At 36.8% G+C, this 27761-nt stretch overlaps 1 protein-coding gene and 1 pseudogene across 1 annotated transcript in view; one reads left to right on the top strand and one right to left on the bottom strand.

The window, feature by feature from the left end:
* Positions 1-435: 435 nt before the first annotated feature.
* On the bottom strand, positions 436-16569 carry LOC137005209 (zinc finger protein 665-like; annotated as a pseudogene).
* A 267-nt stretch (positions 16570-16836) lies between these two features.
* The window catches only part of LOC137005208 (deleted in malignant brain tumors 1 protein-like), a 49353-nt gene continuing 38428 nt past the window's right edge, over positions 16837-27761 (top strand). The window contains exons 1-5 of the mRNA XM_067366023.1: positions 16837-16842; positions 24495-24672; positions 25515-25538; positions 25669-25848; positions 27117-27422. Coding sequence (XP_067222124.1) covers positions 16837-16842; positions 24495-24672; positions 25515-25538; positions 25669-25848; positions 27117-27422 — 694 coding nt within the window. The remainder of the gene's footprint in view (positions 16843-24494; positions 24673-25514; positions 25539-25668; positions 25849-27116; positions 27423-27761) is intronic.

Here is a 27761-nt window from a genome sequence, read left to right as displayed (position 1 = left end):
GAGGCCAATGGTCAGTGGTGAATCGCAGTTCATCAGCACCCAATCCACATACTCTGCGAAACTCCCCCGAGGACCCACACCAGGCAGGCATGCCTCAGTTTCTGCGCTGAGGCTTGTGTGGAAAAAGACACTCAGAACTTCGTCCGGAAAGTTGGTGAGACTTGCCAGATTTAGAAATCCGTGGGTGTGGGTTGCGAGGGATTGCCGCTCGAGGCATAACAGCTGGACAGCCGGTAAGTCCATCTTCAGTTGCTGTTCTTCTGTCACGTAACGTGTAGTATAAACAGCAGGCGAACAGCATAAATGAAGGAGAACAATGAACTTTGAAAAAGTACTAACTCATGAGCAGGGACTTTCTGAGTGGGATTTTTTTTTACTTTGTTCATTTAGACCCTGGTCCCTGCAGTTGAAACATCGAGTACCACCCCAAAGTCCTTAGTTCCTAGTTTGCAAATGCCATTTCAGGTGTATGTGACATTTGAAACTCTTTTTACATTGAAGACACTTGTAAGGCTTTTCACCAGTGTGAATTCTCATGTGAATTTTAAGATTTCCTTTCACTGTTAAATTCTTTCCACATTGAGGGCAGGTGAAACGTTTCTCTCAACTGTGAACTCTCATGATGTGCATCTTAAGGTTTCCTTTTGTCGTGAAGCTCCTTTCACACTTAAGACACTTGTAAGGCTTCTCTCCAGTGTGAACTCTCATGTGAATCTTAAGCTGATTTTTTGTTGTGAAGCTCTTTCCACACTGAAGACACTTGTAAGGCTTCTCTCCAGTGTGAATTCTCATGTGAATCTTAAGCTGATCTTTCATCGTGAAGCTCTTTCCACACTCTTGGCAGGTGAAAGGCTTTTCTCCAGTGTGAACTCTCATATGAACCTTAAGCTGATCTTTCATCATGAAGCTCTTTCCACACTGAGGGCAGGTGAAAGGCTTCTCTCCAGTGTGAATTCTCATGTGAGTCATTAAAATTTCTTTTTGTGAGAATCTCTTCCCACACACTTTGCAGGAGTAAGGCTTCTTTTCAGTGTGAACTCTCACGATGTGCATCTTAAGGTTTCCTTTCGTCTTGAAGCTCTTTCCACACTGAAGACACTTGTAAGGCTTCTCTCCAGTGTGAACTCTAATGTGAATCTTAAGCTGATCTTTCATCGTGAAGCTCTTTCCACACTGAGGGCAGGTGAAAGGCTTCTCTCCAGTGTGAATTCTCATGTGAAACTCAAAGTTTGCTCTGTTTGTGAAAGTCTTTCCACAGTCATGGCACATGTAAGGCTTCTCCCTGATGTGAATTTTTGCATGATTCTTAAGGTGATCCCTGTCTGTGAAACTCATTGCACACTTATGACATGTAATACAGTTCTCTCCTGAGTGAATCCTCATGTGATGATCAAAGCATTGTTTATATCTGAAACTCTCTCCACACTGATCACAAACAAACGGTTTCTCTCCAGTGTGAATTCTCATGTGAGTCTTAACACTTTTTTTTTGTGAGAAGCTCTTCCCACACTCTTTGCAGGAGTAAGGTTTCTCTCCAGTGTGTTTCCTAATGTGGGCATCGAGGTCTCTATTCCGTTTAAAACTCTTTCCACACTGAGAGCATGTGTACGGCTTCTCTCCAGTGTGAATTCTCATGTGAGTCTTCAGATTTCCGTTTTGTGAGAAGCTCTTCCCACACTCTTGGCAGGTGTAAGGCTTCTCTCCGGTGTGAAGATTCAAGTGGGCTGCAAGGGCTTTTTTTAGTGTAAATCGTTTTCCACACTGAGAGCATATGAACGGCTTCTCTTGACTGTGGATTTTCATGTGGACTTTAAGTCTTTCTTCACGCACAAAACTCTTTCCACACTGTTGGCAGGTGAAAGGGCCCTCTTCAGGGTGAATTTTCATGTGGCCATTAAGACTTTCTTTTTGACTGAAACTCTTTCCACACTGTTGGCAGGTGAAAGGGCCCTCTCTAATGTGAATTCTCATGTGAGTCTTAAGGTTTCGTTTTAGTAAGAAACTCTCCCCACATAGATTGCAGGTGTGAGGCTTCTCTCTAGTGTGAATTCTCATGTGGACTTCCAGGTTTTTTTTCCCTTTGAAACTTCTTTCACACTGTTGGCAGGTGAAAGGACTCTCTCCAATGGGAATGCTTGTCTCAACTTTAAGGTTTTCAGGTTCTGTTTTATGAGTTTGTGAGTAACTAAATGATTTTTCCCCGGTCATGATATCATGGCCTTTCTCGACATGAATTTTCTCTTCCATTTCATTCAGTTCTTGACTCTCCTCCTTCAGAGCCATCAGGTCTAGGGTAAAAAGAAACAAAAATAAGTTAACACCAGTTTAATGGCACAAAGACATGAGAACATTAAAGGGGTCATGAACTGCATTGCTTTATTGTTTTATAATGTTTCCTGGGGTGCACTCATAATGTTAGTTTGCTTTTTACATCAAAAATGGTCATAATTTAGAAATAAAACGCATTTTTCCTACCCTGACTTTAGCCCTCTGATTAGAACGCTCTGTTTACACTGAAGTCTGCTGTGCCATTTTGTTTGCTGCTTTACCTTGATTTCTCTTGTGTTTATGTGTGCCTTGTAAAAATTTGCTTTTGTTCATTTCGAGTTATAGTTTTCAGTATTTGCTTTTTCTTTCAGTTACATTATGTATATATTATTTGTAATTACTTTAAGGGAAGTAGGGAGTGTGACACCGAAATTCAATAGCATACATACAAATGGTTTATTCGATCTGATGAAATTTGCCTTGTTTTTTATCGTTTGCCTTGGGGTTTTTACTTTTAGGGGAAGGGAATTTGGCAGAGTTTTTGAGATGTCTTCTAAATTTGATTTAGAGGAGTCTGCAATTCGGCCTATGGCGCAACAATAAGAAAAATGTTGTAAAGATGACTTATTTGCAATCACGGATTTGTATCAGATCAAGGTGCCTCGAGGTGCAGTAAAGAGGGAGATTAAGGGAGTGATAGTGAGACATTTGGTGGAGAATGGGGTCCTGCCAGAGGAGGGTGCGCAAGCGGGTGTTGCAGATCAAATTGCGAGATCCGTGGGTGAGGGAGCAGAGCAGACCAAACCCACGGAACCGTTTAGCATAGATCCCACTGAGCTGCCATCTCCACGAGACCCATTGTTGGCTATTAAGCTAAAGGAGCTTGATTTGGAACTAAGCCGACAGCAGTATTACAGTTTTTTCCAATTGCTAACACACAATTTTTCAAACTAGTCTGGTTTTATCAAAAAAATTAACACAATTCACAAAACCACACACCCAAACTGCAAAATACCTCATATATCCTGCAAAATGAAGCACTGCAACCGAAACTACACAGAGCATTATCAAAATCAAACTTTTGCATGAAATGGCACACACTTCATTCATATTACCAGATTTTTGCCTAACCACCTACACACTGTTGGGCATAATGAAAAGCACCCCCATCTTTAGTATGCTTTGCCATAATACTAAAATATGTATCAGATTGTTCACATGCACAGAAATATTTGCAGATACACACACATGCTGTTGCAACATTTTTATTTTTTTTCCTTCACTACAGTAAACAAGTACAACATAAGCACAGCAGATATATTTACATGGGACTGAACAAAAATATTCTTACAAAAAAAGTAAACTGAAAAAGAAAATTTCTGAAAAAAAATATTACAGTAAAAAAAAAAAAAAAAAAAAAAAAAAGAAAAATAATTAGGCAGCATCTTGCCGCACAGCCGGGTCTGGCCACAACGCCTCGTCAACATCACAGGCAATATCTTCCCTTGCCAGACATCGAGGGAAGAAGCGCCTTGAGTGCCTTATCCATCCCTGAATTGCACCCACATCAATCTCATCACATGCCTCTTCCATGGCCTGCACAAGAGGCATGCGCACAAAGGGCTGCCGGTCGTATACCTTCCACCGCCATGCCGAAAAGAATTCTTCTATGGGGTTCAGAAATGGTGAGTATGGTGGGAGGTATTGCACGAGAAATGTTGGGTGGTCAGCAAACCAGTTTTGGACTGGGGCTGCACGATGAAAGCTCACGTTGTCCCATACTACAACGTACCGGTTTCTTTGATGGTCTGCATCATTCATACGCTCTGGTGGTATGAGAATGTTGTGAAGTCTGTCCAGAAATGTGAGAATATGGGCTGTGTTGTATGGTCTAAATTTGGCATGACGGTGGAGGACACCATGCATATTGGAGATGGCAGCGCACATTGTGATGTTCCCACCACGTTGGCCAGGAACATCTATAATGGCTCTGTGGCCAATGAGGTTTCTCCCTCTTCTTCTGGTCTTTGCTAGGTTGAACCCAGCCTCATCTATAAAGATGAACTCATGTGGGATTGCATGAGCATCCATTTCCAGTACTCCCTGAAAACAAAGAACAAAAATCACTCAATATGGTGTTATTCAGTACACTGGGAAACAATGTTGTGTGTAGTGTACTGCAGTCAATATAGTACTTACATCCACATATGCTCGTCTGAACTCTTTGTTTCTTTGAGAGTTTCTCTCAAACGGCACCTTATAAAGTTGTTTCATTCTGATTTGGTTTCGCTTGAGAATGCGAGCCAATGTGGACAGACTAACTCGTTGAATGTTGTTGAATAAGGTGTTGTCTTGGATGATGTGGCTTTGAATTTCTCGTAATCTGATTTCATTATTTTCCAAAACCAAGTTTACAATGGCAGCTTCCTGTACCCCGGTGAACATTTGGCCCCTTCCTCCACCATGGTGTCGTCTCTCAGTCCTTTAGAAAAAATAAAATAAAAATATATATAGGGCTTGGACAATGCAGCCTAAATATTTTCCCCCACAGTAGAGTACATTGTACAGGAAACTTGTACAGTTCATGAATGGCTGATGTCATACACTAAGTAAACAGGTGTCACCCAACTGATACACTATGACATGGGGTATACTACATGTGTACTACATGAAATTTTGGTTACATACCTGTTCTCCAGTCTAAAGGTCCGGATGACAGAGGCGACAGTAAAACGGCTCAAGTTTGGCTGCACTCTCTGTCCAGCCTCACGCATTGTCAACCCATGGTTGATGACATGATCTACTAAGGTTGCTCTGATTTCATTTGAAAGTGTTTGTCTTCTTTGGCCATGAACTCCCCTACCTTTCACTCTTCCTCCCCCTCTTATTCTCAACCTCCCTCTTCCTCTTCCTCTTCCTCTTCCTCTCTCTGCAATGTCTTCCATTGTTGTTGTAAAAAAAAAAGGTTCTCACCTGTGGTCTTTTCATAGTGCTTACATCCTGATTGAAGTGTTAACAATTAACCACTGAGGTGTTTGGCCAGGTGGCACATGTAATTGGCCAATTAGCTCATGTAGTGTCATTTTGAATGGCAGTGTTTTGAAATGGCAAACATGTGACTTTATGTCAGATTGTTGTGTCTTATGCAGAGAACTGTATTTAGTGAATTTAAAAAGTGCTATTTTGAAATGCAAAATGTGTGTAAAACAGAAAAGGTGTTTAGACTTTTGGAGACTTGAGAAGAAGTTTTGCTCTCTGTGTGTCAGTTTAAATAATTGTGCTGTGCATGTCATTTTAGTGTGTTAGCAATTGGAAAAAACTGTAAAGTCAGCTGTTGCACGTGAAAACAGTCGAGCTTGAGACTCAGCACGCAACTTGTCTGAAAGAGCTGGAGCTCGAACTTAAAACTAAAGTTCCTAACAAGCCTCCAACTACTGGTCCACCCGGCGCGAGTATGCCTGTGTCTTCTTCGGATAGCACTTCCACTCCTGGCTCGGATGCTTTGTCTCGACGCAATTTGCAAATAAGTCAAAGTTTTGATATTAGTAAACAAATTGCGTTAGATCCTCTCTTCCGTGAAAGTGAAGTAGATACATACTTCACTGTGTTTGAACACATCGCCGCCACGCTTCAATGGCCGCAAAATATTTGGCCACTGCTTTTGCAGTGTAAACTCGTTGGTCCGCGTTGACGCTTGAGCAGAGTTTAAATTACGATGCGATGAAGAATGCTGTGTTGCGTGCCTATAAATTGGTGCCCGAAGCGTACCGTCAAAAATTTAGGAATCATGTAAAATCCCCATGCGGTGACTCATGCTCAGTCTCGTAAGTTTGAGGAGATGGTGGATCTTTTCGAGTCTTTTTTGCCCACGAAATTTCCTGATCAATGTGTAAAAGATAATGCAAATGAGTTGAATGTGTGTGCTGTTCATAGTTTTAATCTGCCTTTAGGTAAGTTAGAATTGATCAAAGCACAGCATGCTGATCCCACTTTGGTCTCTTGCTTCACAACTGCCGTGAAACCATCTGCCTTACCGAAGCATTCTGTTGCGTATTATTTCGATGAAGTGGTGTTGATGCTAAGGCTGAGGAAGATTGGAGAACAGTTTACCAGGTTGTGGTTCCAAAGCCTTACCGACTGCAGGTATTAAGCACTGCACATGAACATGAACTTTCAGGCCATGTTGGTATCAGGAAAACATGATAGTTTGCTTAAACATTTCTTCTGGCCATCTATGAAATCTGATGTAGCTGATGTAATCTATGAAGTTCTGTAAGTCATGTCATGCCTGCCAGTTAGATGGTAAACCTAACCAGGTTATTCCCCCAGCTCCTTTAAAACCAATCCCCACACTTGGAGAACCATTTGAGCATATTTTAATCGACTGTGTTGGCCCTCTGCCGAAGACAAAGTCTGGTAACTCCTATCTTTTAACTTTAAAGTGTGAAACAACCAGATTTCCTGAAGCAATCACATTACGAACTCTGAAAGCTCCAGCTATCATTAAAGCTATTGTCAAATTCTGCACTACGTTTGGTCTACCCGGTATATTCAATCTGATCAGAGTAGTAATGTTATGTCCAAAGTGTTTGCAAAAGTAATGAGGCAATTAAATGTCAAACATCAAGTATCGAGTGCCTACCATCCACAATCGCAGGGTGCTATTGAGCATTTTCATCATTAAAATCTATGCTCCATACCTTTTGTGTAGAGCGAGAGTGTGATTGAGATTAAGAAATTCCTCTTTTGTTGTTTGCGGTGAGTAACACGACACAAGCATCACTTGGTTTTGGTCTTTTTTATCAGTTAATTTTTGGTCATTCTATACGTGGGCCATTGAAAGTTCTGCAAGAACAAATATTAGGTGTTAAGTGCTCTTCTCAACCGAAGAATGTTTTAGATTATGTCAGTAGTTTTCGTGAGCATTTGCATACTGCATGGAGTTTAGCAAGAAAATCACTTAGTGCTGTTCAAGAGCAAATGAAAACTCGCTATGATCATGAAGCCGAGCAGCGTTCTTTTCAGATTGGGGAAGAAAGAAAATCAAGAGTGTGTCATGTCAAAATGCTTAAGGCATATGTAGCTTGTTCTGATGTGTAAAAGGTGGCTGTTGCTGCAACTGTTGTACCTGTGGATGTGTCTCCGTCTGACTATTCACCCGAGAGTAATGAGTGCTTCCTTTTTGACTGCTCGTTTGTTAAACTCTGATACTTTGAAGAATTTGTCCACCAAATTATCACATTTACCTGTTTCTGCCCAAGCCAATCTCAGAAATTTGATCAATAAGTATCCTACCTTATTTAATTATTTTCCCACAACAATGCATGTCGTAGAACATGACATTGATGTTGGTTCACATGCCCGTCAAGCAGAATGCATACCAAGTTAATCTTGTCAAAAGGAATCTCATAAAACAGGAAACCCACTATCTGTTAGAACATGGTTTAGCAGTTCCCAGTAGTAGTCCCTGGTGTTCACTGTGTTTGTTAGTCCCCAAGTCCGATGGTATGTCCAGATTTTGTACCAATTATAGGAAGTCAATGCCTTAACTAAACCTGATTCATTTCCATTGCCTCGTGTTGAAGATTGTCTTGATCTATTAAAAGGGTAATGGCAAGTACCACTCACTGAGAAGGCTTCTGAAATTTCTGCCTTTGCTACTCCCGATGCATTCCTTCAATATAGGGTTATGGCATTCGGACTTCGGAATGCTGGTACAACATTTCAGCTTTTAACGTCAAGAGTGTTCGCTAATGTACCCAACTGTGAAGCTTACCTTGATGATGTTGTCTGTTATTGGGATTCTTGGGGTGAGCATGTTAAACTCCTGAACTGTGTTTTTAAACGTTTGAAAGAGGCCAATCTTACATTAAATTTGGCAAAATGTGAATTTGTTTGTGCAACTGTAACCTATCTAGGAAAGGAGGTTGGAAAAGGCAAAGTTCAACCTCTTGGCTCCAAAATTCAAGTTATTCTGGATTTTCCTGTGCCTACGAAGAAGATAGAGCTTAGGCGTTTATAGAAATTTCTGTAGGAACTTTTCAGATGTGGCAAATCCTCTTACAGGTTTACTCCGTAAAGGGATTTCTTTAGAGTGGACTCCTGCATGTCAGTTTGCCTTTGAAGCATTGAAGACTCTGTTGTGTAGCGCACCTGTACTTTCTGCCCCTCACTTTGACAAAGCGTTCAAACTAGAAGTTGATGCCAGTGGCACAGGTGCTGGTGCAGTTTTAATTCAGACTGATGATGCTGGAATAGACCACCTGATTAGTTTTTTTTTTTCCAAGAAATTTCTCAAACACCAACTAAACTATAGTACTTTAGAGAAGGAAGCTCTTGCAATTGCGTGATATAAAGTCAGAATTGCGAGATATAAAGTCACAATTGCGAGTTATAAAGTCAGAATTCTGAGATATAAAGTAGCAATTGCGAGTTATAAAGTCAGAATTCTGAGATATAAAGTCACAATTGCGAGTTATAAAGTCAGAATTCTGAGATATAAAGTCGCAATTGTGTGATATAAAGTCAGAATTCTGAGATATAAAGTCGCAATTGCGAGTTATAAAGTCAGAATTCTGAGATATAAAGTCACAATTGCGAGTTATAAAGTCAGAATTCTGAGATATAAAGTCGCAATTGCGTGATAAAAAGTCAGAATTCTGACTTTATTTCTCGCAATTGCGACTTTATATCTCAGAATTCTGACTTTTTCTCACTACTGTGAAACGTTATTTCTCACAGTTCTTACTTTGCTTGCGTTTCCTTTCATTGCGACTGACCATCAGGATTACTGCTTTGTTATTATTATACATTAAATAGACCATCAGGATTGCTGCTTTGTTATTTTTATACATAAAATAGAGGACATCATAAAGGATTATTTTTAGCGCCGATTTACCAATAAAGAAATATTGATTTTACTGGAGGAGACACATAAAGATTAGTCTCCGGACATACTGTATGCATTATGCAGGAATATGCATATAGAATGTTTCCACGGTAACCTTGTACACAGCGTTTCAAGGAGAAAAAACAGCTTTTACTGCCATCTAGTGGGCTTAATACTAAAACAACCAATACCTATCATGTTTCATTAACTTTGCAACTCAAGGGTAGAATCATGCAATTCTGCAAATTACAGTCGAGGTATTTGGGCAATAAAAGTTGTTTTTAACAGAATGGATACACTAATGATTTTTGCACAATAATAACAATATAATAATAATCATCATAAGAAGAAGAATCAGCTGTGGCGGAGGCGCAATAAATCAGACAAACCTGAAGTGGCACATTTTATACACCAACAGCTTCAGTCTTCACGGCAGCACGGCTATCGTTGGATGCACTGTTACAGACAGAGATACTGACCATCAGTTAATTGCGAGAAAAAAAGTCAGAATTCTGACTTTTTATCACGCAATTGCGAGTTTATATCTCAGAATTCTGACTTTTTATCACGCAATTGCGACTTTATATCTCAGAATTCTGACTTTTTATCACGCAATTGCGAGTTTATATCTCAGAATTCTGACTTTATATCACGCAATTGCGACTTTATATCTCAGAATTCTGACTTTATAACTCGCAATTGTGAGATATAAACACGCAATTGCGAGTTAAAAAGTCAGAATTCTGAGATAAAAAGTCGCAATTCATCTTTTTTTTTTTTTGTGGCTTTTTTTTTTAGTGGAGTTTTTTTTTTTTGTGGTGGAAACGGGCTTCCATATGAATTTGATCCCTTTGTTTATGTTTTTCATTATATTGTGTTAATAAATTTGTCTTTGTTAAGAATTTCTTTTCAAGTTAGCACACATTCATTTATGTTACGGTTGGCCCTAGACGGTCGTAACAAATAGCTAAGTATTACTCACTCAAAAACTTTCAGCATGTTTTTACTATTACAGCTCTCAAGGTTAACTAATCATGAAAAGTGCAGCATTACATTTAGATCTTTGGCATTATATTTAGATCGTGGCATGAAAGGTTGCAGTGATGAAGATTGTAGCCGATCACAGACATGTTGTTGAGCGCATTAATGTTCTGATCTCGTCATTGCAACTCAACTTCTGCACGCTAACAAATGCTTTCTTCATAACTAACAGTGTTTCTTCATAACTAACAGCGCAAAATCGATGTAACTAAGAGATTTGTTGAATAAAATGGGAGTTTTGGCACATGTACTCACTGATAAACTCTCGCTATTTGATTGACAGCTCCAGCGATTGTAAAGGGAGCGTTCTTTGTTTCGCTTTCTACATATAATTTAATCAGTTTAAATAACAGATTATTTTAATCCTACTAAGAGGAACAACGTGAAGTTGAGCGTTTAGTCACTGGTTTGATTTACTAACACATAGACAAAGAACATCTGACTGTACATGAATCATTAATATCAGATCAGGCATTAGAATTAACACAGTGACATGTTGTTGCATTACTGTCGAGTCCAAATCTTAAAATAAATAATAAAAAAAGCTCAACTGAGAAATTCACATTGTTGAAAAGAAATAACCATGTTCCTAGCATAAGGTTCCTTTGAAAGGTAATGCTATTTTTGTCCTGTTGTATCGCTCTTCTCTCCTGCTCATCTCATTAACACACCAGTAGGCGGGGCTAATGTTACAATGATGAAGTAGGCGTTGATTTCTTCTGCGGAGGCGGGGTTTCACCTATAGGCACATTTAGGGACGAGTCGTTCAATGGGCCTGGTGTCAATAAAAGCTTTTATTGGACAAAAAAGGAAGTTTTCAGTACTGAAACTTACGGGATATTCTTATAGTACGATGACCGCTTATATATATATATATATATCAAAAGGTCAGGGAAAGTCATGCAAAACAACAAATTCAACATTTAAGCTAAATCCTATTCTCGTTGTACACCCTTGATGGTTTAATCGCATTATGTTTGTAAAACTGAACTGGAATTAACTAGGGGTGTAACGATATGCTCAGGTCACGATACGGTACGTATTTCGATACTGGGTTCACGATACGACATGTATCACATCATATTTTGAACAAAATTTTAGAAATAAAACTGAAATTCAAATAACAGATTTATTTAAAAAACATTAACAAATTTCAATAACTTCAACATACAAGATCACATTTCAAGGTTTAATAAAAACCTTATATATTCAAATTAACAACTGAATATGTCTGTTTGTCACTGGAAAAAATGTTAAATTTAACATGAACTTAGAAATAAGAAGCCTAAGACAGAACTTCTTAAAGCAAAGCATCACGAGCATCTTTTGCTTTTCTGTGATCACAGCTGTTGCTGTGGCACTGCGTTGAAAGAAAGCCATGACATTTCTCACTCAACCAAGCAAGCGACTGACACGAGATTGACTTGAGATGCAAGATTCAATGTGTGCGTGAAACACTTAATATGCGGTGACAACCCGGCTTCTCTCACTGCCACCTCCATGTTGTCAGTAACAACAGCAGTACTATGAGGAGCCCTTTCAAGCTCCCACTCTTGAATAGCTGCTTTTAAAACTTTGGCTATGTTAGTTCCAGTGTGTGATTAAAAAAGCGGGCGACTCTGAAGCATGAAACACTTCATTTCCCACTCCGTGGTAATAACATGTGCCGTGACTGTAATATAGCTTTGACAAGTTTTTATTTATTTATATATTTATTTTTTACCGTCGTCCTGTTGCGTGACTGGAAAACCAAAATGCTGCCAGATGTTGGACTTATAAGAAGACGGGGCATCTTCAATTTCAGTTTCAAGCGAATTCTGCAACTGTGATGAAAGCACACGCGACGCTGTTGCAGAGTAGGTCACATCGACAGCTCAACCAACAGGATTAGACTGCCGTCATATCGTAAAAGTATCGTCACCACTCTACGTTACATATCGTAAAATAATTGTATTGCGAAATATTGTACTGCGATATATCCTCCTGGGGCCCAGGAATAGACTTTTGTCCTCTGTAGTGGACATTATATTTTAGTGATTTTCTCTGATATCATACATGTCACAGTTTTAAGGATGCCCTGTAAAGAGCACATTCAGGGCTTTGCAGAGATACCAAATGTTCGGAGGTTTCACCATGACAACTCCCTCTCCTTGGTCTTTAAATATGACTAACATTGATTTAGTGATCAAATTTAACACCCTTATGAAAATATGATAATATTTTGTTAGGCTATTATCATTTACATCTGAATAATTTTCAAATTATTTGTCATAAATCAACATTTCAGGAAGAAATTAAGGTACATTACGATTGGTCATTTTCGAAAAAAAAAAAAAATGTAAATGTATATGCCTAAAGCATATACATTTACATTTTTTTCCGAAAATGACCGATCGTTTTGCTAGATAAGACCCTTATTCCTCGTCTGGTATCATTTAAAGCCCTTTGAAGCTGCACTGAAACTGTAATTTTGACCTTCAACCATTTGGAGGCCATTGAAGTCCATTATAAGGAGAATAATCCTGGAATGTTTTCCTCAAAAATCTTCATTTCTTCTTGACTGAAGAAAAAAAGACATGAACATCTTGGATGACATGGTGGTGAGTAAATTGTCAGGAAATTTTTATTTGAAAGTGAACTAATCCTTTAAGTCATGTTTATCAGACATTTTGGGAGATACAATAAGCGAATAGCAAAATAAATTATGTATCAATATTTCTATTAATTATTAGATATTATTATGAAAATGTTGCCAATTATTACTCCCATTATTACACTTCTTTTTTCATTACATGTTGCCCCAAGAACATATTAATATGCAAATTATATATATGCATTGTATTGAATTGAATGGAAAAACCCATGGATGGCTATTTTACCCACATATTGCATAAAGTAAAATTGTATATCAATTAATTGCATTATATCTTTCATAACATAGTTGAGAATCATCTTTAAACAAAGTTTGGTTAAAAAAAAATCCTGAAGCCTAAAAATTGATTAGTGAATTTAAAAAAAAAAAAAAAAAAATCTCATTGTTTTTGCCTATACATGTCATTTCATGTCATTTTATTTTTTAAACAACTCAGTCCTGGTGTCCACTAAAGAGGACATAGCATAACATATGAATAAAATATAATTTTTCAAAAATGTTACTTTTTCATTTGTTTCTTATGCTCTAAACAATATAATGATGTGAAAAAATACTAAATTCAAAAAACTTTTATTTTCTGGGTCCCTGGAGGATATTGTTACACCCCAGAATTAACAGAACAATAGTTACTGTCCTCCTGAATGCATTGGCAGACAAAGGTATGTCAGGAATATATGTTCATCCATCACACTGCTTTTGAACATCTGCGTTTATTGCACTTTTATTTGAGGTCAAAGAAAACCTTTTTTTTTTACTTGACCTATAATACCACTTTTATCTGTCCTTAATGTACGATCCTACCTTATAAATTAAGGTTATGTCCTGCACGCTTTCCTCTCAGAAACAAAATAAACAACAAAAATGAGAAAAGAGAAAGCATTTTTTATAGATCATCATCTGATCATAGCAACATGGGTATGTTAGCACGAGCTCTGCAAATCAGCACTGTGGAGTGCTCACGTTTTCAGCGGTGGGCGTCTTACCTCGCCGGACTCAACAGAAGAAATGAACAGAAGAAATGAACCCAGAGTTCACATGAAAGAAGGCGGAGTCTCAGCACACACCTCCTATTACATAATCGCCATGGACCAATGGGAGTACAAAGGTGTTTACAAGCCAACAAGCTTTTTTAAACTCCCAACTGGACACAAAGCAAACTTTGTTTTTGTTCAAAATGGCATCAAAATGTACCTTAAGTTGGCAATCTATGCATTTGTTGTGTGTACTGAAGTCTGTCAATTATCATTAAAGCTCCACCACCAGGCTGAATAACACAAGAAATGAAACCAACCTGTTTGTTCCTCAGTGTCTTCCTGTTTGACTCTGAACGCTTCTTCAATCTTCATGTCTTCAATCTCCTCTTTAATAAACGCCATCTTTATAATAGTGTGCCACGATCTCAGTCGCTTCACCAGGAGTTTTTCTGTGTTTGGACACTCTGTCATGATTAAGATGAGAATAATTAACAGAAAGAAAGATAAATGCAAACTAAATCTCTGTGTGCGTCTCAATCAACTCCCTAGTTTAGTAGTCCGTGCACTGGTAAGGGACTCAGAGTGAGAGTTAATGGATTAGAGCTGCTAGATTTGAAGGGGAAAAAAAGTGATTTTTCTGGTTAAAAAGTGATTTTTAAAGGAAAAAAAGGTTTGTTCTGTTTCCTTGTAGGGCTTGGTCCAAAATGTTGTTCTTTTATATTAATAAGACAATAATTATTATGATCATTATTATTGCTAAACAAAAATAAGAAATATTGCTATAGTAAGAAAAGTTCCATTATTAAAAACTAAAATAGAATATTTAATAATAAATATAACAATAATTAGGTTAGAAATAATATTTTTATTTAATAGAAGACGCACTCATTGAGAAATGAGACGCACCTTTTCTGTTACTCATGTTTACTCAGAGAAACTGTTTATTGTTGTTGTTTTTGTACTTTACTGCTAAAAAACTATATTCATTACTGTTATTGGAAATATTGCATTGTTACATTTATTAATAATTAATTCATTTCAACGTTCTCTATATAACAGCACGAACGGGTTGCATTTATTTAAACTTTAAATGATTAAAAACACAAACCTTTCTTCAATCACAGAGGCAGGAGCGCAGCCTTATGACATCATATCGCCACGCCAAAATAAAAGTCCTATTCAAACTCTAAAAATATATATTTAAAAAAAAAAAAAATAGGAGAAAAACGTTCAACGGTAACGATTGATTGAAAGAATAAATCACAGATTTCCTCATCTATCAATACCAGTGATTAGTTTTTTCAAAAGCTTCTGGCTTATATCTAAATGTAAGCAAGTGTGAAGTGATCGCATAATACCAACTACAAAGATGAAGGTTCTTGATCTCATAAAGGTTTAAAAGTACTAAATACTTAAACATTTAAAGTCACTATTTAAAAAAAATATCAAAATTACATTTGTGATCTGAAATAAATCTAACTAGGCTATTATTGGTCATAATTTATTAACCAAACTTTATCCTGATCATGATGTCTATTTCCATCGTATTCCGTTTCAGTTTTCCTCAGAACAGAAAAGCAAATCAAAATGTCAACTATATGCCCAGATAACATTTTTTGTTCACAAAACTTTAACACCAAACTTTGCATGTGTCCTTATCACTTTACTCTGGCGACACCACATCAGTTTCGACACAGCACCACCTATTGGTAAAAACGTTCAGCCATTTTGCATAAAATTATTTTAATATGTCTACGATTGCTCATTGTTGCAGTTGGTCTGATGCTCCCAACCATGATGGCATGACTTATTGTGCTTTCTTTTTGCTTGGCCTCTTAATTGCTGCAGCTATATTATTTATTATTATTATTTATTGCCTGGTACGAGCAAATTAATCCACAGATTTATGCATGATATACAATATATATTTATATATGTGTGTGTGTGTTCCGCTAAACTTTGAGCTGAGATGACCGGACCTGAATCGAACTGTAAATGTGATTGGCTTTCATAAGCAAAAGAACAACTGAGTTACACACAGGCCAATCTTGATCAAAACCCACAATTGATTCAGTGACAAGCTTTTCATGGCAGTGGTTCACGAAGACAGCAGAACAAATGCCCTGTGTGTGCAGAAGCAGCTCTTTACTGTGTTTTCCCTGCTCTGCACCAATCACACAGACTGTGAAGGCCCAGGAAAGCAGAACAGTTCTTGTCTTTGTATTTTGAAGTACATGATGCATATATTTCAAGATGTGAAGTATGATGGGGTTAAAATGCAATTTTGTCTAGATGATTTGGAGCTATATTAGACTTCATCAGAATGATCAACTTGGCGGTTTGTGGCAAAGAAATTAAGTATGTAAAAAAGCAGCTTGTGATTTAAGATGTGTATAAATCTGTTTTAAAGTTGTGGCAAATGCCTTCCTGATGTTTTTAATGTTGTTTAGTTTACTGTTAATTTTGTAATTGTCAACTGTCGAAAGACAAGGATACCTGCTTCTACACGGTATTAGTACATTATAAAATAAAAAAGGAGATTTCCAAACATGACAACTCACAGAAGATGAACAACACAAGATGTATTTGTGGCTAAACACAGCACAGCATTTCACAAGTATCGAGAATATTGTAACTGAACATTTCACACATGGAACTTCTCACCTTTTTATCTCTCTCAGCATTTCAATTTTGAAGCCCATTTTGAGAAAAGTGGTAGGTTTGTGTTTCTTATCATCTGTCATGTGTGCTGAGATGCTTCCATCACCAAGTCTTCCTCCTCTGTAACTTACAACATCACATTCTAAACAAAAATAAAATTGATTTACTTAACCTCATTTTGTTCCAACAAACTTAAAGATGTTTTTTTAAAACTTTTTTTCTTTTTTCTCATTCTATGAAAGTCAATGGGGTCCAGTGTGGTTTTGATCCTCATATGACAAAGACAATTGATTCTTCAAAATATCTTTGAGTTCTGCACAAGTAAGAAATTCACACTGGTTTGGAACAACATGAGGGTGAGTCAATGCCACAATTTTCATTTTTGGGTGAACAATCCCTTTTAATATAAACAATAGATGAAATGGAGCAAAAAATAAAAGAGAGTCTCCATATAATCCAGTTCTAGTAGATCAGAGTCAGCATATCCTTATTGTACCAGATTACCTCATCTCTGCCTCTGCATCACGCCTGCTGAACCCGTCGCACAAACCTTCGGCTAGTGCGGTGGGCTGAAATTACCTGTTTTTCAGTGTTTCACTGCAACTATGCACACAACATGCACAGAGCTCAAATCTATTCACTTCTCTACCTGTTGTGAAAATCTCAAGCCTCTTCCAGTTGCTTCATTTGATTCTGCATTCAGTCACTGCCCAAAGGTTGATCGCTATTGAGCCATACATACGTCACAGCACCCGACAGGCCTCTTTTCTCACTCAAAGGATGAATAAAATGCTTGCGTACTGCTTGTTATACAGTCAAATGCACAAAATGTTTATTATACATTACATTATTTATCTGTTTGTGCATTGCTAACACACTCTTTAACTCACATTAATGGTTCCATAAAGAACCTTTATCATCTATGGAACCTTTTCAATGCAAGGTTCTGTTGCATATAGGTTCAAATGATGAAAAGAAGGATGAAAAAGGTACCAAAACAAACTTAAATAATGTGGTAATATACAATATATGCATACATATCCACCCCTACTCATATTCATGTCTCAACATTTAAAATTCTACCATCATTTGGTACAAATGACATCTGGTACACATTTTTACTCGCCCGAGGCTGTCTCAAAATTTAGAATGTAAGTGTTGAGAAGAATCTTTTTTGTTTACAGTAACTTAAATAAATTTATATCATTCAGCCGTATGACCCTTTTTTCTGAACACAAAATGAGAAAATTTAAAAAATAGTCCTGCCTGCCATTGATCATAATTTAATGGCAGTATGACCCTCTTTCCAAGCTTTAAACAATTCCTAATTCGACTTGTGCCAACATAGAGTTTGGAGAAAAACAAATGGGAATTTATTATTTAGTCTTTGCTCTTGGTGGTTTATAAGGGTGGTGTTTCATTTTAAGTTTTAAAATAGGGGTCTCTTGGTAAAGAGGATGAGAACTACTGCTTCAGACCATCCTCTGCATGTGTTTGAGAATGAGAAAATGGTGAATTGTTTCATGAATTGTGTGTTAGCAATTGAGAAAAACTGTAATAAAATAAAATAAAATTTAGTGATGACTCCTGGTGTTAATGAACAGAGTCTAGATAATATTTTTCATACATTTGACCTTTTGCACAGAAGCCGAGTGTGAATGAATACTTGCATGTCTCATCACATTGCTCTTTAACAACTGATAAAAACTGCCAGATCATTCTCATGTAGATGAGTGTCAAACAGACTGCAAGGTGCTGCAACACATTTGATCACAACTGCTGCTTGCACAAGGCCAAACAGATCATATTGATAAATTTTACTGCTCAAATATTGCTCAAATGTTTATTTTTAATTTTAATTTTTATGTTTATTTTTAATTTTTGGTGATGGACATAGGTAACTTTGTACAGCACTTTGGTCAGCAAAGGTTGTTTTAAATGTGCTTTATAAATGTAACAAACTTGAAATATTATTGCCCTGGAATTTCAGATTTTTTTTTTTTAAACTTTTATTTTCACAAATAAATTACTATATGCAAAGATATAGTAAACACACATTGCAGCATTTTTTAGTCAGCAGAATATACAGAATATACAGTTTGCACAGTATAAAATCATTATGTCTATGGAAAGCACCCATAAAACATTAGTTTTAGTTTCCACTTTTGTAACAGTTGCTGCTTACATTGGTTGAAGTTAAATTTATAGTTTAACATCTATAGTTATTGTAAGCACAACAGCTTTGAGTGATTTTATTAATCGTGACAAGTGACAAAAGATTTTGCATAGTGTCCTTTTATCTATTTATCTATTTTCACAGATTCACAGTTCTGTTTTATTAATGTGTGTGTTTAAACTATGGACTGTTTTCTAGAAAGATCAGTGTGAGTGAGTGGAAACTTCACACATAGTGAGCATTCGTAAGAAGATTCACACTTCAACCATTCTCCAAAACATTTGCATATCTTTTTAAATAGAATTGTGATTTGTACACAGAGCTGGACTAGGGCAAAATTTAGGCCAAGGGTTTCACACTTATCTAGGCACATTTAAAACCCCCCTACTGTAATTACAGTTTTTCTGGATTGCTTAAACACATTTCTTCTATGCCTCATATTCTCAAAACAGTAAACACAAATCCATAACGTCTCACCCAATTCCCCAAACATCATATTTTCGGGTCAAAATGAAGCTCTCCACTCAAAACCATTCACTATTGCTGTAAAACCAAACTTTACTCTCAGACATCACACACAAGCCCTCAAAAACACACACACACACACACACACACACACACACACACACACACACACTACAACATAGTCTTACACACTAGTGAGATCAATTCAAAACAATACTACAAAAAACAAAAACAAAATTTGGTAATAAGTTGTGTTGCTTGTGGTTCTACCCCTTAAGGAACTTTTCACATGATGAACACATGTATACATTTGCACATTTTTTTATTCTTTACAGTTTTTCTCAATTGTTTACACACAAATATTGGTACTTGAGACACAATGACCTCAACATGTAACTCATGCACCAACCCCCTGAACCAATTCTGCTAAACTACAAGCACAATTCCTGCTTTACACTCACATTGCAGTTCTAAAACACACATTTTTCAAAACACTACACACAATTCTCTGCATTTGGCACAATTTTCGGGCAGAATAATCTCTTGTTTTCACAAGGAACACACTGCCATTCAAATATGCACACTGACTCATCACATGGGCAAACACCTGTCACACATTTTTACAATTAGCAAACAGAGCTTTAGCATAAAAGGGCAACAGGTGAGCTCTTCTGTTTTGGAGCAATGGATGCCAACAATGGAAACAGAGGCAGAGCAGCATAGTTTTTTTTTTTTTTTTTATTACTGTAACTGTATACAGTAAATGCTTCTGTTGTTTTGTACTGTGTGTGCAACTTTGCATTGGTTGGGATGTGCACTGTACATTGTTTTTGTTGGAAAAATAAAATATATTTGTTACCGTGTATTTGTGTGTTCTGACTATAAAAACTATTATATATATATATATACTACAAATATTTTACAACACACTTATGTACTGTCTGTAGTAAGTGTAACACTGAACCAAATAAAGACCAAAGTCATTATGATGAATGGAGAAGTGTTTTCCATTCATCAGTGTTTTACATAGAGCACATCAGTGTTCAATTGATTCTTATAAATGTCTATTCATATGATGGTTTGTGTGTGTCATTTGAAAACAAAATACCATTTTGAGAAGAAAGAACATTGTTTTGAATGTAAAGTTTCATTTTGCAGGAGAATTGAGGGGTTTTGCCCATTGTGTGTGTGTTTTTTGATTTGTGTGTAGAGTTCTGAGAATATGAGGCATGCTTTAAAATGTGTGTAAACAATCAAGAAAAACTGTAATGTACTGTACTGTACAGTACAATACACTAAACAACAACAACAACAAATATTCTGCCCCAGCATCACATCTTTGGTCTGGGACAGACCAGAGAATCTCGTCAACATCACAGGCTATACTGGCCCTATCCAGACAGCAGGGGGAAAATCCTCTTGCATGCCTGATCCACCCCTGACACACATCAGCTGAAATGTCTTGTCAGGTTTCTTCCATTCCATCGTCTCTGTGTCCTACAAAAACAGAAGTACTGATTACTATAACTGTAACATCCTTTTTACAAAATGGAAGCAGACAGAAACTTTATCTGTATGTAAGGTGATTTGATGCATTGATGCACTCAAAAGTTACACTAAACTGAGGTACACCAGCCTGTTTTCCTCTCTGAAGGTTCTTATGATCGAGGCGACGGTGAAGGAACTTAAGCTTGGCTGAACTCATTGCCCAGCCTCCCTCATAGTCATACCATGGACAAAGATTTCATTTGAGATTCCTTGTCTTCTTGCACCTCATCCTCCTCCTCCTCTTCCTTCACCTCTTCCTCCACTCCTTACTGCTCTTACTCATCCTCTTCCCCCTCCTCCTCCTCTCTGGTGTCCTCGACCTTTTCAATCACATCTCTCTGGATCAATTGTTCCAAAACTGAATGAACTCAGGCTCTTTTATCTCTCTATTGAAGATTCTGGTTGGTGTGTGATGAATTTTGACTCTTAGTGTTTCCACGTGGGTAACTGTGTGCTAATTGAGCTCAAACTACGCTGACTTGAGTGAACAATACTGAATGCTAGAGCTTTCTAAATGACAACATGGTGTAGGCAATGAGAAATTAAGGGATTTGTGTCTAGAGTTTTGCAGTGACAGTTCAACAAAACTGATTCATGTGTCAAAACAGGGGAATAGTGTTTATAGTTTAGGGAAATGATACCTTTGTTCCTTTTTGTGTGTATTCTCTTGTTCCTAACTTTTAAATTGATCCAAGCTCCCTTCCAATTTTTGCTAAATTATACTCTTTTAGGTGTATATACTGTCCAGATTGTGCTACTCCACTGTAAAAAGTTTGGGAACCACTGCCATAGAAGAACCATTTTAGGTTCCACAAAGAACTTTTAGTGAGCAGTTTAGTTTTTTTTAATATATACACTATATTGCCAAAAGTTTTGGCACGCCTGCCTTTACGTGCACATGAACTTTAATGACATCCCATTCTTAATCCGTAGGGTTTACAGTTTTTTACAGACGCTAGGACACATTTCTCAATACTTAGGTCACTTTTGCAAAACTCTTCACACAGTTCTCCTAACCAACTTTCAGCTTGGCAAAGCAGTTCATTTCACATTCAAAATGCACTAAATCTACCAAAACACTGTATTCAGGTCTCAAATCAACTCATTCTTCCAGAACACTAGCAAAGGTTGACAGCCGACAAACACACTCTGTCACCCACAAAACAATGACCTAAAAAACACTAACAACATGTAGCATTATACAATGTTTTCTTGTGTAAAACAAGGACACATCTCTGTTTATAATTCACTGCAATATATGTTACTGGAATGAATCAGACGTGATGCAGAATTCGTCAATATTTTATGTCGTTTATTTATTTTTATAATTTTTTATAATTCCAAAATACAAGAATTTGTATACACACCATCCACTGATACAGATACAATTCAATTGTTTTTATAGCATTTAATTTTAAGATTTAAAATATATTTCATTAAAATATTACTGTAGGAATGCAGCAAATTGCTGTCTTATTCAGTTTTGTATTATGTTACAGTTTTGAAAACAGTATGTAAGCGTGTGCAAATTGGCCTGTACGTACACAGAGTTTTGGCAGTTGTTGTGTCTGAGTGAGAAAAGAATTCATGAAATTTGAGAGATGTAGTCAATGAATGCATTTTGTGCCAAAGCAATGATAAATGATCCTCAGTTTAGCCCACATAGACTTCTGTTGTGCTCACTGTGTGAAGAGTTTTGCAAAAGTGACCTAAGTATTGAAAAATGTGTCCTAGCGTCTGTAAAAAACTGTAATATGGAGTTGGCCCACCCTTTGCAGCTATAACAGCTCTTCTGGGAAGGCTTTCTACAAGGTTTAGGAGTGTGTTTATGGGAATTTTTGACCATTCGTCTAGAAGCGCATTTGTGAGGTCAGGCAGTGATGTTGGACGAGAAGGCCTTTCAATTGTTTTACTTCAATAATATTTTGTAATTTTGTAATTTTTTTAAATTAAAAGGATAAACAATGTAGATTTATTTTCACAGCCGCCTTTAATCATATGTAACAAGTGCACACTAACTAGCATGTTAAAGTTCACATCAATAGGCAGAATGTTTAAGTTTAACTGATCACAAGTGCTGAATATTCAGTATGGGAGGGTAGCAGGTGTTTATTCAAACAGAAATAGTTCTAGGGTGTGTGAATTTTGGGTGAACTATCCTTTTAAGTAGAGGTGGAGAAAGCACCAGCTCTTCTTATGAACCAGGAAGTAACTTCTTAAATTCATTGGTACTTTGAAACAACACAAGGACTGCAATGCCAAGACCTTATCTTCTCATTCTGATATTGGGTAAATTACATTTTCAATTCTTATACTTTTTTTAAACTACAGATTAAAATGATATTCTTCTTATAATAGCCTACTGCACAATGTTTCATACTTTATACAAAACAATATACTTAAGGATTATGAACTATATATTTCTTGCAATAGTTTACATCTTTTTATAGTTGTTCTGTCATCTCTCAGATTTTTACTGAGCTTTTCACTTGTTTTTCAAAATGAAAACATTGATTAATGTTATGTTTGAGTTGACATGATTGATTTTGAAAAGACACTCACAGACAAGCTGATCTAAATAAATTTTAGCTGCTTCATGAAAATTACCTGTTCAGTAGACTAAAATGAAGGGGCACTAACATTATGTCTACACACGGATCAGTAGCGTACAGTACATACCCGTACTCTGAAAGGGATCATGAAGCAGAATTAGGATTAACTTCTAAGGATAAATATAATATAAACTATTTAATAAATACAGTTGCTTGAAAAAGTTTGTGAACACCTTGCAGAATCTGTGAAAATGTGAATAATTTTAACAAAATAAGAGAGATCATACAAAATGCATGTTATTTTTTATCTAGTACTGTCCTGAGTAAGATATTTTACATAAAAGATAGCTGAATTTATGAAAATAATCCCATTTAAATGTAAACCCTTGGTTCTTAATACTGTGTGGTTACCTATGATCCACGTCTGTTTTTTTTTTGTGTGTGTGTGTGTGTCTTTTTGTCTTTTGAATGCAGAATCCCTGGCAATATTCAAAAGATAGCTGAAAACTCGTCTCTTTTGTGAGCACTTAACCTCATCTTAAAAAAAAAAAAAAATATTCCTATCCTTTCACTTCCTCTAATCTAATGTAGCCTATGATACTCTGAGCACTTGTATTATTAGCACTTGCTTGTTTTATTTTTTATATTTTATATTTTTTATATTTTATTTTATATGTGTTTAAAATTAAGCGGTGCAACACAACTCAATTTAAAATAAAACCCAGATCAACAAATCCTTGATTAGTGTTAAACTTTGCATAATTTAATACTTATTGGTGCAACCCACCCTAGTGTTTTTCACGTTAGCTTTTTTAAAAATCATCCCCCTGTTTTTAATGATTGAAATCACTGCAGTATCACAAGTGCCCAAAACTTGCATCTTGTTCACATATTTTTGTTTTTAAGATGGAAAATTGACAGACTTGTGCTGCAGTTACATGGTTGTTTTGCCCTCCAGGGGCTCCGCGAGTCATGTTACTGAAAACTATGAATTACACGAGACATGATACATTTCCGAAAGTTGTACTGTATCTTTCAACATAGCTTCTGATGTTCTTCTTGTTTATTTACTATGAACTAGTAGGCCTAGTAAAGAAGAACAACGTTGGTTCATGTCCCGCTTGAGCTGAGGCACTACAGCAATCTGTCACATTTAAGAGCACCATAACGGTATTTATTGTTTGAATTTCATAATAAAATTGACAGAATTTGAAAGCTGAGACTTCATGTTTCATGTCAGAGTAACCTGCTCTGTCTTGTCTGTCAGTTGCATGAGTCTCATGCTGAAAACATGCAAGTTGGCAGCCCTGTCATGAATATTTTGAAGAACTATGGCCTACGCCAGTGCCTGACCACAGAACCACTGCTCATTCCCACCACAGTCACACTTACAGTGCTGGCCTTTCACAACATTGCCGCCAATGGCTGCATTTCCCAAAAGCATTGTAAGCTTATTGGTTTTTACAATCTACTTGGGCTTAAGAAGCTTTTGGGAAACAGCTCAGTTTTGCAATGGTATGTCTGTAATATTGAGATAATACAAAACAAACCAACACATTCTCACCTGTGAAAGATTATCCCTTTTCTTTGGGAATTTAAATCTAGGTGGTTTTACAACCAGAGGCTGTGCAATACTTGGAGAAAACTCATTGGTTTTTACTTTGAGTGCAGACAGCATCTGAAATGAAATGTTGACTGTTCCAAGATGGCGGATGCGCCAACATGTCTGGAGCAGTTGAATGTGGCATCTACACAAATTTATGGCAAGGAAGAGATATTTTTGTAGGCCAAAACTCTGAAAACCAGTTAGCATTTTAGCACTTCTGGTTCCATCGTTTTGAAGTCAATATAGATTTAGTGAATGTTTTTTTTTTTTTTTAAAGCCTGAAATAAGGTTTGTGGATAACACAATCTCAAGATATTTTCATGTTTTACTCTACAACATAAAATACATCAGTAATGCTCCATGTGATTTTCTTTAAGGCTTTTACTTTTCTTAAGAAGGTGGTTGCTAAGAAGTGGCTAAATGGGACTACAGAGGTTGTCTGGGATGTTAAACGTCATCAGCTGAACAAACTCATGTACTCACTGGACACTTTCACAGCCTCGTTCTGTTTATAATCACACTCTTGCAGATTATTATTACTCGAAATTTCAGGGAAAATGTTTTTTACATAAAGACTGAAAGAGGTGTCGGAAGCTCAGTGATGGTGATGTTAAAGTAAATCATAATATCTAACTGTAAGTCTACAATGTTTTTAAATGTCCCTGTTTTTCATCTCAACAGCCAGTGCTCAAACTTCAGTGACTGGTAAGTAACAGACTGTTAGTCACTCTTTTTAAACTCAGATCCTAATTTCATGAGATGACTGATAGTTTTAGCAAGTTTAGCATGTTGTTAGATGTGAGTTGATTCATAATATAGTTATTTTATTTTTTAGGTGAATATACTATCAGACTGGTGAATGGTAGTAATAACTGCTCTGGGAGAGTTGAGATCCTTTATAATGACCAGTGGGGGACAGTGTGTGATGATGGCTGGGACACTGAAGATGCTGAGGTGGTGTGCAGACAGTTGGGATGTGGACGAGCTGTTAGTGCAAACTCCGATGCTCATTTTGGTCAGGGAAGTGGTCCGATCTGGTTGTATAATGTGTAATGTTCAGGAAGTGAATCGTCCCTCACACAGTGCTCACACAGTCCTGGATTCCTTTTCTGTGGTCACGAAGAAGATGCAGGTGTCGTCTGCTTAAAAGGTAAAAATATATGCTTTCCCCAGATCCAAAATGCTGGGTTAAAAACAACCCAAGTTGGGTTGAAAATGGACAAACTCAGAGGTTGGGTTGTTTTAACCCAGCGGTTGGGTTAAATGTTTGCCCAACCTGCTGGGTAGTTTTATTTAAACCAACTATTGTTTAAAAATTGCTATATGGCTAGCTTAAAATGAATCCAAAATAGTTGGGAAATTAAAAACCAGATGCAATTAGAGGCAACAATAATAGACAAAAGGTGAATGTTTATTAATAAGCTTTAATATTTTATTAATATAAATTTAATAGTTTAATAGTTTATTAATATAAATTTATTAATAAGCAATTTAATAAATGTTTATTGTTTAATAATTATTCATTGAACATTAATAAATGTTCATTTCCAACATACTTTGGGTTAATTTTAATTAAGCAATACAGTAATTTTTAAACAATAGTTGAGTTAAATAAAACTACCCAGCAGGTTGGGCAAACATTTAACCCTACCGCTGGGTTAAAACAACCCAATTGCTGGGTTTGTCCATTTTCAACCCAACTTGGGTTGTTTTTAACCCAACATTTTTTAGAGTGTGCCATTGTATATTTGATGTTTTGCTTGTGATGAAAAGAGTACAATAGTGATTGAAAACAACATAAACCTATAGGCCCGGTTTCACAGACAGGGTTTAGGCTAAGCTAGGATTAGGCTTTATTTCAATTAAGGTATTTAAGTAGCTTTTATAAACATACCCTAGAAAAAAACATTACTGGTGTGCATCTTGAGACAAATCAACGGCTCTTGACATTTTTTAAGATATGTCAGTGCAAGTTACTTTCAGTTAAAGCAGCTCAACCATGCATTTTAGTCTAGGACTAGCTTAAGCCTTGACTGTGAAACTGGGGGATGGTGTTTAGTCCCAAATAATAATTATAAAAAAAAAAAAAAGCTTTCAAACACATGGAATATAGAGAATGTGAATCTGACATTACGCCACATTGAGTTTTGAAAAAGAAAAAAAAAAAGCAGAGGGGCTATGCACATTTGGTGTTTGGCTACTAACAATGTCAAACACATACAATATACACATACTTACAACATAGTTTTTAATAACATTACTTACATTTTTATATCTTACCAGACATAAGATTGGTCAGTGGGTCTGATTCATGCTGTGGAAGAGTGGAGATCCTTCATAATGGCCAGTGGGGAACCGTGTGTGATAATGACTGGGACATGAATGATGCTGCTGTGGTGTGCAGACAGTTAGAGTGTGGTTCAGCCATCAGTGCACCTAAAAGTGCCGCCTTTGATCAAGGCAGTGGATCGATCTGGCTGGATGGTGTTGGATGCTCGGGAGGTGAAGGAAACCTCACACAGTGTTCACACAGAGGACTAGGAGCTCACAACTGTGGTCATGGTAAAGATGCTGCTGTTGTTTGTTCAGGTAAATCTTTTGCATTGACATTATTTTGGGAGAAATAAGCAAAAGAAATTACAATAAGCTTCATGTATTTAATGATTTTTATCTTAACATGTAATTTTAAATGGATGCCTATTTCTGTAGCAGGTGACCTGCAGCAGCCCACTCTTTTCCTGATCTCCACAAATGCAGTTTCTCGTGCAGTTGTTTCTCCTGGACAAAACATTCAGTTCAGATGCACAACACCTGAACCAAGATGCAATGCTGATGCTGAATTCCACCTCTTCATAAACGGATCATCAATATCCTCCCAGAAACATGTTTCTGATGCGACTTTCCACCTTGTCAATGTAAGCGTCTCAC

Source organism: Chanodichthys erythropterus, chromosome 17 (genome assembly GCF_024489055.1).
Source record: "Chanodichthys erythropterus isolate Z2021 chromosome 17, ASM2448905v1, whole genome shotgun sequence".
NCBI classification, from domain to species: Eukaryota; Metazoa; Chordata; class Actinopteri; order Cypriniformes; family Xenocyprididae; genus Chanodichthys; species Chanodichthys erythropterus.
The sequence above is the reverse complement of the archived record's forward strand: the minus strand, read 5'-3'. Positions and strand labels throughout refer to the sequence as shown.